The sequence below is a fragment of the Fistularia commersonii genome, chromosome 12 (assembly GCF_037954325.1).
Source record: "Fistularia commersonii isolate RoL2024-O1a breed Wild chromosome 12, RoL_Fcom_v1.0, whole genome shotgun sequence".
Classification (NCBI taxonomy): Eukaryota; Metazoa; Chordata; class Actinopteri; order Syngnathiformes; family Fistulariidae; genus Fistularia; species Fistularia commersonii.
Genome location: NC_141295.1, coordinates 11618424 through 11630642, shown reverse-complemented (window position 1 = coordinate 11630642; position 12219 = coordinate 11618424). Strand labels below are relative to the sequence as shown.

The window sequence follows — 12219 nt, the reverse complement described above, 5'->3', positions numbered from 1 at the left end:
TCAAGATGAGAACAAATCTCGTCTGGATAGAAATCCAGCTGTCCTTGCGACACAGTTTGTCGTGTGTGTGTGTGTGTTTGTGTGTATGTGTAAACACATTCTCAGAGGGCTCTGCAGAGCATGCAGGAGGCATGAAGTACAGCATTACTTGGACTATTACTGCAATTACTGTATTTTGTTTACAGCAACTTCTAAAGCTCCCAAGCCTTTTTCTTTTCCCTAATTACAGTTGACAAATTTGGCCCTTGGCTATGCAAGTGCCCAAACTTGTCACCTCCAATTCCAACATGTTTTGGCATCTTCGCTGTGCTCTGTTGGTCTCTCATTTTCTTTTATTAATATTGATAATGGCCTTCTCCAGCAGCACATACTTTTGTTTAACTGCAGTCCAAAGCCAAAGGCTACTCCTGATCCAAACAGACTGATTTGGATTGGGATTGGGTGGACTGTAGTTTTTTTTTTACTGTGTACTGTAGACTGTTTGCATCATTTTGCAAATAATGCTAGCAGCGCGCGTACAAGTATTGATATGAGCAATGCTAATTGGGGCTGATTGATTGGCACATCGAGCTGTTCTCTGTGGCAGCTGGGACTGTCACTACCAACTGCAAAAAATAAAAACGCATATGCAAAAAATACATTGTTTATTCCAAGGCAATCAATTTTGCGTTTTAACAGGGGCAGATGCGCAAATGCAAACGTTGCAAGGATTCTTGGCATTTGAGTCAGAGATGCCTATGATGATTGGCATCAAACGTTGAGATTCAAATGAATCTCCTTTCCTGGAGCAAAGGATGTTGCATGATTCAATGTCCCAGGCAACTTTAAGAGAAGAAAAGGGGAAATTACGTCATATCCACTGTACTGTTCTGCTGTCATTGGCTCAGAGCACACACTTATTATCGCAGTTCTGTATTTCTCCACAGTACAGCTTCGTATGAACATTGTTCCTTTGGACATGACCTGGACCAGAAGTTTGCTGTTGGTTTTCATGACCGCACACAAAAAGGGACGTTACTTTTTTTAAGTTGTCAAATTTGGGAAACATCGCTTTTGGGCCACTTGAGAAAAACATAGGCACTGAACTATGACTGGGGCTCTGAATGAAACAAAAAGTAAACAAACACAAAATAAATACATCATTTAATTAATAAAAAAAAAAGGGTTTTATCTGACTCATATTGAATGAGTGTTAAAAGGTTGAATCCATCTAAAGGCTGGATATTTTCGCTCACGGTTAACTCAGGTTAACCCTAGTAACAGAATCAGGACTCAAACACTTGAAAAAGCCTCTTGAGACTCATTCCTTGTTAGGTGGGCTTTTGAAGAGAATTTAAAAAACAGAAGAGCGCATGCAGCACTGGAGGAAATATTAACAACCAAGCTCTCATTGGTGCATTAGCGCCTGGAGTGGGAATCTTTTATGATTTTCATCACATTAGTGAAGCCTTTTATATTGCTGTTAAAGAGCGCACCCGTCCAAAGACACTGTTCCACAGTGTCACAAAAGAGAAAAATCAATATCTGTGTTTTTAAATCGAACCCAATGTGGTAAGTGCAGGCTCTGTTTCCAGTAACAGCCTGGCCGTCTTGTTTCAGCAATTGTGCTTTGTCACCTTCCAGAACTGTTCATGTGCGCTGCATCGCGCATGATATGGCACACACGCATCACATGATCTCACACCAGATCCTCACACGGCCATGCATGTTTCAAAAGGCGGCAAGAGCCTGAGAGGAAGCAACGTTGCGACTGGGAAAAACATGTAACTCCCTTTGGTTGTTTCCACAGAGAAGTGTCTGCTTGAACAATGCTAATGAATGCAAAGGATTCATGCGGAAACAGTTTTCCCAGGCTACTTGTTAGTTCCTGGGGATAAGCACACACACAGACACATACATATATATATATATATGTATGTGTCTGTGTGTGTGTTTATCATTCCTGCTAGGCTCTCACATTACAAAACAAAGCAATATTAAGTACAAATAAAAAATCCAACATAGAAGCAGAGCGCATCTGTCTTTCTATCCATCTTTAGATAGAGAGGCAAGGTATCAGTGGCCACAGTTGGAATCAGATTATGGAGAAAAATGGGAGAACAAATTGTAGGTCAGGTTGGCGGCAGCCTGGGATGTCTAGATATAGGACTGTGACACCAGAAGTGAATCCATGGAGTGTGCGTGTGCGTGTGTGTGTGTGTGTGTGTGTGTGTGTGTGTGTGTGTGTGTGTGTGTGTGTGTGTGTGTGCCACACAGTGTAAGAATTACAATAGGAATACCATCTCAGTTGGAGTGCTGTTTGTTGTCTTATTTGGGTCAACTCATTATCACTGAGCATCTTTGGTTTTCATGCAAATTCTGGATTTGTTTCTGCTGAATGATAATAAAATACACAGAATTTGTCTATACAGTAAAGCTGTGAGTGGGAGCATATTTCAAAACCCATTCCTCAAGTCAGTGACTACCCCCCCGACCCCTGGGGAGCTAATCAATGCGTTCACACGTCACGTTCCTGCCGATGAACAAAACACCGGAGAGCCAATCGGAACCAATCGGAGCCAATAGAAGTTTCAATTTGCATGACATGCTGCGCAATGTGCTGTGGAAAGATCACGGTGGTGAACGCACTGGCAAAAACATGACCGAAACAGCCAATAAAGTTATAGTCAATAGTAAGTGAAGAAAATGATAGCTCTCCTCAGCCAGTTGCAAACAGCAAGCAGACATCTAGAGCGAGAATCACTTATTTAACTACACTGTTGATAAAAATAGATTAGCATTGAGATTGTACTGTAGATATTTTTTCAGAGTGAATGACAGGGAAATGATTCATGGCATTATTTGTCCTGAAAAAAATACTGAAATTTGACAAATAAATCAAATTGGAAAAGCAGGCATGTTACACCACAAATGTATTTTCCTACCATGAATGTTCTATTTTGTATTTTTCTGTCCACAGTCTTTGATTACTAATACAATGTTCCCTGCCTTTTCCTGCATTTTTGTGCTTCTGCAGTGGTGTCTAGTATGGTATAAATAAATATATATATCAGGTCGCAATCAATTTCAGGTCACATATAGAGACAGACAACCATTCAGTCTTTTAGTCACCTTTCTGGGCACTTTCTGCTCTCCTGGATCTTTTTGAACTGTGGGAGGAAACCTTAAAACCTGAAGGAAACACAGAAAGATCCCTACCAGTCAAAATTGAACCAGAAACCCTCTTACTTCTTCTTTCATGAAATAAAAATGCCTGTATTTCATTTATTTCAATGTAGTTGAGCAGCGATTTGGTCTCAACGTGTTCATAGCGAGCACAGGTTGAAGATTTACCTGCTCTGCATGTACAGACACAGACAGTGTTACATCTATCATTTATTTTTACCCTTTAAAAATGCATTGGCCTTCTGTGCTCGTGTTTGTCACTGACGACCACGGGCCAAAACAATCAATATAGAAATAAAAAAACAAACTTATGTAATTGATTCCAAAGTAAGTTTTTAAGGCCCCCATTTACAAATTGCTGTAACTCAATAATAGGTGAAGTTCAAGTAACCAAAGGGAAATTATTGTTCTGGCTCAACGTTGCAAACCGGATCCCTCAGAGTTGGGGATGTGGTTTGACAGAGCTGCAGTTACACCTCGTCTAAACCCCAAACCGTGTTGTTTGACACGTTTTCAATTTTGGTCAGAAAATCTGGGCATTCATTGTGATTTTCAAGTACCGTACTTGAACACAGAGGAAGTCAGAGAAACACGAGTGTTTTTTTTTTTTTTGGAATTTAAATCAAGACAACTTTTATTCCCAAATATATTCAATTCATAGTCATGTCCCGTAATATAAGCTACTGGAAAGACGTGCACGTACCTGATCCAACTGCTTCAACCGCTGAACGGCGATCAATCCACGACCCAGTTGCAGGTCACACACACCTGACGGCTGAGATATTCACCCACGCGGATCGGGAGCGGAGCAGCCATACATCGTTTTTCTCCATCATTACTCATCAGATAGACAGAAGTAGGATGCAACTGAATTCTGCCCTACACACACACACACACACACACACACACACATGCTCTGTGATGCTGGTGGAACTAGTAGCAGTGAAGTGAGCTTTGAAAAAATGCAGATTATAGTCTTCACTGTAAAGGCCTCTTCAGATCAAGTGAGTAACACGGGGGATTTTCAGGTTTAAAAAAAAAAAATCATGCATGTGATTTTTTCTTTTTAAAGAAGCTTAGCTCATGTTCTTCCTCAAAATGCGATTCGCCCCACAGGAAGCACAGGTTTCCATCCTATTCTTCCCCAAGGCTTTATCCATGGGTGGTGAGTGGGTAATCTATTCCCTCATCATTGTGTTACACCTGTTGAAATTCAGCTGATTATCACAAATAAATGCAGAAATAAATAAAGCTGATTCCCTTTGATGCACAGACTCCAACCAACTATACAGCTCAATGTAAATCTAGTCTTCTTAAGTTTCTCTTATGATTGAACCTCAATGCAGAAATCGCATCACAGTGCTCTCTAGATCATAGGTGTCAAACTCTGGTCCGTGGGCCATTTTTGCCCGCTCTGTAATTATATTTGGCCTGCAAAGTCATACCAAATGACTATTAGAGCTGGTCCGCCGGGATAATCTACAGTGCATGCACCGCTAATTCTACAAATCCCAGAATTTTCTGCCGGTGTTTGGGCACAAAAATCACAACAGGACCCATAAACGCCATCTCCTCTGTGTACAGTAGTCATAGCGACCATATGCTAATACTGGCACCCTGCTACTTAGGCAGAAAACAGGATTTTGCATGTGTGCAATATTAAGTTATATATTGTATAGTATTAAGCTATGCTTGTTCCATATTTAGTTTTTAAGCCAAACTTGTTTGGGTCCATATGAAAAGGTTCATTGTTATGTCTGGAGGAAGATTTTTTTCAATAAATATCAATTTTGGCTCATGACTTTGTCCCAGTTTTGAATTTTGGGCCACTTTTTATTTGCGTTTGATCCAGATGATGGAGGCAGATAGTTGCGCGTCTCTAAGCGTGATGGATTGGCAACCAGTTCAGGGAACGTCGTCTCCCGCCCAATGACGGCACCTACTGCGACCCTGACAGCAGGATAAGTGGGTCTAGACAATGAATTCATTTCCTAAACGCTATTCCTTGCTTTCATTTCATGCACAACTGCCAGAGACCAATGCAGGAACAATACTCGGCTAGCAGGTGCTAGTAAGTCGATGAATAGACTTGTAATAGCATCATCATCTTCAACATAGTTTCACTTCACAGAATGCTACTGAAGCCATGTAACGAAAGTTTATGATACCCATATCTCCAATCAAATTTAATATAATTGATACATTTATAATTATATACTCTCTGCATGAAAATGAGCATGGAACCAATTCTTCAAATTTCTTTTCATTTCGTTTGCTTACAGGAGATGCCGACCCTAGCTCCGAAGTGGAAAATAAGAAAAACATAACAGTAATATATTACAATAAGAAAACACTGACGTTTAAATTTTCAACGCAAGATTTCAACACATTTTGTCCACTGTCACACCACGCCAAACCACTACCATTCATGACATCATCTGACCCGCCAGTTCCCAAAAAGGAAGTGTGTTTACAGGTTTGAGCCTCCCCCCCCCCCGCAGCTCGCAACCCCCCGCAACCTCTCGTTCTGCGAGAGGATGTTAATGTATGAAGAAAACAGAGAGAGGAAGACGGAGGACCGAGACGCTCTTTCTCAAGCCAGCCTTCTGTAACTAAAGATGCAAACGGTCTCGTGTGGACGACTGCTTTGGATTTACTCTGTGCTGTTCACGTCTCTACAGTTGTGGGGTAAGCGGCTCATCATACTCCTTATTCCCTCCTGATACTTGAAATGGATAGATTACAATAACAATTAATAATATTAGTGCAATTCTTTACCTCTCTTTAACCTTCTCAGGTCAACTCGAAGGATCTGGGTCGCCTGTCACGCTTCCTGCACCTAAACTTGCCATCTCCTCATGGTCGAGGGACTCGATGGTCCTGGTCTGCCAGGCGTCAGAGGGCAACACCGGGGTCGTCTTTATGCTCTACAAAATCAGAGAGAAGGTATTCCGATTTATTTTTATATTCTGATACTTTTTTTTTTTCCTGACACTTGGTTCCTTTGTATTCACGTTTCCTACGTTTCTGTGAATTTGTTGAGGTGGACTCGGTTGAACTGCAGCCCGCCAGTGACAGGGCTCTCTTCACCGTCGGGGTCAGCGAGGGCACGGAGCGCAAGCTCTTCTGCTGCTTGTACATGAACCAGGAAGGTCAATACAGCGCCTTCAGCCCCTATCTTAACCTGGAGCAGTGGAGAGGTGGGTTTGTATTAAAGTCAGAATATTTTTTTTTATATTTCTACATGGGGAAATGCCGGTTTGCAAGTCGACATACTGACAAATAAACTGCAGAGTGATACAACACATGATTTAAAATAATAAACAGTCCCATCCGCTCCTCTCCGAGCCCAGGACGAAAATGGCGTTTGCAGGTGCTCGCTGCGGTCTCTTATTGTCCTCTGTTCTCTGGGTGTGTTCGGCTACGGTTACATCCTGCGCGAAGCGCAGACGTGAAACACACACGCACACTCATAATGAGACACAATGGGAGCGGCCACAAGCTGCTGATGGCAGATTGTTAAAGATTACGCACAGATTGTGTGCAAAGATTTGATAAATAGACATGGTTTCTCCTTTAGCCGATCCATATATATGTTTTGTTTTTCTTTCTTTCCTCTGCAGATGCCCCACCAACCCACTCCACACCCTCTTTCCCGCCTCCGGTATTATCCGTGGACCCCTCCAGCGGCGTGGTAAAACTTGGGGACACGCTGTCCTTCAGCTGCTCCGTCCCCGCGCTGCCGCAGCCGCAGTCCGTGTCTCCTTACGAACCCGCATCCTTCTTTTTGCTGAGGAGCCCCGGAGGCTCGGAGCCCACGTCCATGGTTCTTCACCCCGAGGTCACCCAGAGGTGGAACCCCGAAGCCCGACCCGGGATCTTCACGGTGGGGCCTGTGAGGGGGGACGAAGACGGCGAGTACACCTGCCTCTATCAGATCCCCGGTCCGAAAGGATTCATCAATTCGACTGTCAGTAACGTGATTCAGATCTCCGTTCAAGGCAAGAATTATCTGCAAAAACTCTGCAAAAAGAGGCTGCAAAAACATATTTAAATTGTTTTTTTTGTTCCCAATTTGATTTTCCATTCATAATCTACGATAGCATTTAATGGTCTGTCTCTCATTGTAAAAAGTGCTTATAAAAGAAGATTGGAAAGAATTGTATTTTAAAAAATACAAGTTTTTTTTCAAGAAAAAAAATATTGACATCATAGTATACCAATCGCAAAGTTAAAATTAGATTTACTTCAAAATAATTAAATGTTGATATTTTAAAAATGATAAAGCATTTTATTTTCTGTCACAGACATACGCACACAAACATATATGTGTATGTATATATATATATATTTACAAGGAGAGCACTTTATACTTTATATTCAGGAATTGGGGAGAGCACTTTATACACACACATATATATATATATATATATATATGTATTGCTAAAAAAAAAAAAGGGAACACTTGAACAATACAACGTAACTCCAAGTCAATCACACTTCTGTGAAATCATAGTGTTCACTCAGGAAGCAACACAGATTCATTTTGACTTGTTTTAAGGACATTACATCAAAGTTGGATCAGCCTGGACTTTGTTTTTAGACTTTAATTTTGAGTGTGATTCCTAATCAGACCTCCATGGGTTGATACAATTGATTTCCATTGATCATTTTTGTGTGATTTTGTTGTCAGCACATTCAACTGTGTAAAGAGCAAAGTATTTCATAAGAATATTTCATTCATTTAGATCTAGGATGTGTTTTTTAAGTGTTCCCTTTATTTTTTTGAGCAGTGTATATATATGTGTGTATGAAGTGCTTACCCCAATTCCCGAACTAATTTTTCATGCTACATTCTTTGACCAGATGTGCTGCCGAGGCCAACCCTCGTCCTCCAGCAGAACTCAGAGGTCTGGCACCTGCTTTGCTCCGGCTCTCCCTCGTATCCCGGCGCCGTCTTCTTCCTCTACTTGGCGGGTAACGACCAGCCCGTCGCCAGCCACGCCGTGAATATGAACAGCCACAAGGCCACCTTCCAGCTGCCTGTGCAGGATGCTCTTCTGGCGTCGTACCAGTGCCACTACAGCGTCCGCTTGGGGACGAAATGGACCAATTCGCAACGCAGCCCATCCTTAGCCGTATCAAAAGGTACAGACACACAGGTGATGTTACCAAGATATATTTTCAGGGTGAAATTGTAACAAATCTTTTCTTTTCAGGAGTCACTCCACCACCAGAACCAGGTACACCTGCATTACTATATTATCACACCATCAAAAGAAACCTCACACCCAATTTCACTACATTACAGAATTATAATGCAACCATGACCTTGCATTTTTGTCTAACATTAGTCACATATATACGTATATTCTTATTTTTCTAATTATTTTAAAATGATGCTGGTGTGATCTGTGCAGAGGAGTCCATCGTGGACTGGCCCCTGGTTCTTGGCTCCCTGTCCGCTGTGGTGTTATTCCTCTGCTCGCTGGCACTCGTGGTCGTGGTGGTGCACAGGAGAGGTATTCATAGCAGCGAAATCTCTCCTTTTTCATTGTAGTCTTTCTTTGTGGGAAAAAAATAAATAAATAAAATTCTTCTCCATTTCTTTTCTTTTGAACTTCAAAAGTTAAGGCTGGAGTGGAGAAAAAGAAAAAAAGGTATTGTACATTTTTGCAATGCATTTGTTAAAAAAAAAAAACAAGTTATTTTGTATTCTCTGTGGTTTCCTTTCAAAGTAAAGCCATTTAGATGTATATATATATATATATATATCTTTTTTTCCAGGAAGTTTGGGTATTTGGCACAAGGCCTTTAGTTTCTAGATACAAGGTCATTCTAGTTGGTTTGTAATTGCTATAAACAGTTGGATCACTTATTTTGTAGAAATAGAATAGAAAATATATCAAATTGTAATATTTTGTTAAGGCTAAGGCTTCAACATGAAGTCTAATTATTTGGACTATCTCAGGCAGGAGGCAAAGTTCTGGACGAAGGACGGCACCAAGGGCCACGGTGTCGGTAAGCCGTCTCCCGCAGAAAACAAACCACTAGCCTGAATTTAGATTGTTTCTCACGATATAAATTAAATACAAAAGACACGACAGGTGCTGACAACTTGAACATTGCTGTTGCAGACATTCGACTCAGCTGCTCAAGCTTCACCTCTCAGGTAATTATTGATAATTTACATTACATTACAGTACAGTGCAGCCATTTGGCTCACAAGAAGTTCAATTCAGTCACCGAAGATCCGAATTACCAGTAGTTTGAAGTCAGAAGTGACAACTCTACCAAATAGCCATCTCAGAACAATTTACATACATACATTCATTCATTTCATCCTTTTTTTTTTTTTTTTTTGCGAGGGTTGGGGGCTAAGTGCGATTAGTAGGGTAGTGCTTGGTGAAGAGGTATGTTTTCAACTACTGTAATCTACTGTAGATTACAACTACTGGAATCAACTACTGTCAAACAAAAAGAAGAATATGATTGAGTAATAAGTGAAATGCAATCATAATGAGTTGCCTACACTAATAAAGAAAAAAAAAAAGGGATCCGGGAACCTGCTTGCGGGGAAGCCAAAGTGCTAAAATGTCTAGATCCAACTCTCAGTTTTGCTTTCTATTTTGAGAATTCAGAAAGTATTTCAAAGTAGTACAAGTAGTACAAATAGTAGTGCAAATGTAAGGTGGATAAAATTGTGGACCTCTCAAAATAATTGCTAGAGTGTCGGAGAAGAGGATTGTGTTTTGGTATTCAAACTACATGTATGAGACCTTTTTGCATTTTTCAATAGATACATAAATTGGAGTATTGAAACACACATGCCTGCAAATTGTATTTGTTTACATAGCGAGAGAAAACCTCATATCAGTAAATATTTTGAAATAGAATCCGGTGGTCCGCTGCAGGGAACTCTGACGCATCCTAGCCCCTAATTTTTTTCTCTTTAGATGAACATTGGCAAACAGTTGTAAACACACACACACACACACACACACACAGAACTGGTCATCAATCAACCCCTATTTCAAACACAGCGCTATGTCGGAGTCACAGATATTCCAAATGAACGCCGTCGAGCAGGACATCACTGCTGAAATCGTGTCAGTCCGATGAAAGGCTCTCAGTGAAAATAAAAGCTCCTTCTCCATCGCAGGGAGGACAAAAACCTGCCAGATGCACGAAACCAAAATGCCAGATTAGACGCATATTTAGAAAATATTTGCAATTTTGCCACTGCTCATTTTGTGAAACCAGATATGACAAAAGATTAATCGGAAACCGCAGCTCTGAAAGTTTATCGGCCACCAGAAGGAAAAGCTGGAGGCTGGCGCATTTTCACAAGCCATGTAGGAGGAGAATAGTAATTTCTCTTTTGCACACTTTGGGGTCAAAGACAGGATTTTCCCGGCTGAGAAGTCTTCGCTAGTATTCAATAACGGAGCTAAAATTACCCAGGAAAAGACGACGACATCACATGTGTCAGTGTCTTCAGGGATTTGGATCGTCAGTTCGCCTTTTAGAAAGCAGTGATTTAATCTGGCATGCAACGATGGCTTCAAAATGTTTCTGTCAAAAATAAAAAAAAGGTTTCCGTATTCATATTGTTTGCTTTGCATGAGGATGTAGAAAGAGCAGCGCGGGTCGCATGCATGTGTTTAAGAGCGTGTCAGGGAAAAAAAAATTGGGGAAACTTTGAGGATTTGCAACCGGTGACAACGCGCTGCCTCAAACAGGCTCCAAGAATAGGCGATCCGGTTCGGGGTTAGGTGTGTGTTTGTGTGTTGCAGCAAAAGCGAGCGCTGAAAATATAGCTCCTGCCACAGGAAATGCAATCACACTGCGCTTGCTAACAGCTTGTACACGTGATTGTGTTTGTGTGCAGGAGTGGGCCAGCAGGGAAACAGAAGAGAACGCCTCCAGATCTGCTTTATGGAACTCCCACTCCACATTCATCACACCTATCCACTAGAAACCCTCCTCCCTCACCCCTCCTCGTGTTTGTGTGTATTTATATTTTATCATGTATCCGTGTAGCATCAGCTTGCATGACGCAGCAGGACAGGAAACTTATCTTCTTAGTTCCTGCCCCATGTGCCGCAGTTGCATAGTTCGGCAGGAAGTGTTGTTTGTTTAATCGTACAATTTTACAGTTTGCGGCAAACTTGTTTTGCAATACCTTTTTCTCAAAAGACCCTCTTGACTCATGAAATGAATACAAAATACGACACCGTGTCTTGCTGTGTTTGTTCAAGCGAATGACAAGACAGTGAATTGACTGCATCCACTGCTTCTCCCGTCATGATATGGACACGCTTTTATTCCTCTTCTGAAGCTCAAAGTATCCATTCTTTGCAGGTGGTTTCCCTTTTTTTTTTTTTTTTTTTTTTTTTGCAGAAACTACGGTCAGACTTTCATTTCTTTCATTTCTCAAACATGGATTCTACATGTTTCTGCAAAATGTCGCCTTCTTTTTTAAAAAAAAAAAAAAAAAAGTGCAAAAAACAAAACTGATGCACACTGAGTGTTAAGAGGGAGGAGAAAAGTGTCAAGACAAATTTCAGAAGGGAGGTGAGAGACAGGGATGTGGTTCAGCGGGCTTGAAAGTCCTGCAGAGAAAGAGAGCTTCACACTGCGCCGGGATCAATGGAGCAGAGACAGGAAATAATATTATACGTTTGCACTCTTCTAGTGGGCTTTAACTCAGTTTAGTGTGTTTTCGCTGACATTGAGTTGTAATTTTCCTTGCTATTCAGCAGAGGGCGTTGTATCAATATCAATGTAATAGCCAGCACAGAACTGTACAATCCCAGATATGAGGAAAAACATTTGTCTGATTAAAGAATTTACCTTTATGGAAGAACCGAAAGAACACTGGCTCTGAGATTTAATGGATTATTAGACTGGATCTAGGAGGAGTATTGTTGTTTTTTTTTAAAGCGAATGGTAACATCGAGCTCTATCCATGAGACATGAAAAAAAACAAAAATGAAGGATTTTAGTTACTCTTAGACAAAAGGGCTGCACCGACTACAAGACGGATGAATC

The 12219-nt window shown here is 41.1% G+C and overlaps 1 protein-coding gene across 1 annotated transcript; it reads left to right on the top strand.

The window, feature by feature from the left end:
• The first annotated feature begins 5723 nt into the window (after nucleotides 1-5723).
• On the top strand, nucleotides 5724-11406 carry LOC147228826 (uncharacterized). Its single transcript, XM_086157095.1, has 11 exons — nucleotides 5724-5853; nucleotides 5963-6111; nucleotides 6209-6365; nucleotides 6789-7166; nucleotides 8032-8313; nucleotides 8385-8408; nucleotides 8586-8687; nucleotides 8795-8825; nucleotides 9137-9186; nucleotides 9303-9337; nucleotides 11057-11406. The coding sequence occupies exons 1-11, from the start codon at nucleotides 5784-5786 to the stop codon at nucleotides 11141-11143; spliced, it is 1365 nt and encodes a 454-aa protein (XP_086013221.1). The 5' UTR covers nucleotides 5724-5783; the 3' UTR covers nucleotides 11144-11406.
• Nucleotides 11407-12219: the final 813 nt, after the last annotated feature.

What these genes read in the sequence shown, in the direction of transcription:
- LOC147228826 (XM_086157095.1), top strand. Translation starts at nt 5,784, where the DNA reads ATGCAAACGGTCTCGTGTGGACGACTGCTTTGGATTTACTCTGTGCTG. An exon ending in CACGTCTCTACAGTTGTGGG is followed by an intron (nt 5,854 to 5,962) that starts GTAAGCGGCTCA and finishes TAACCTTCTCAG; the next exon opens with GTCAACTCGAAGGATCTGGG. An exon ending in CACTCCACCACCAGAACCAG is followed by an intron (nt 8,409 to 8,585) that starts GTACACCTGCAT and finishes TGATCTGTGCAG; the next exon opens with AGGAGTCCATCGTGGACTGG.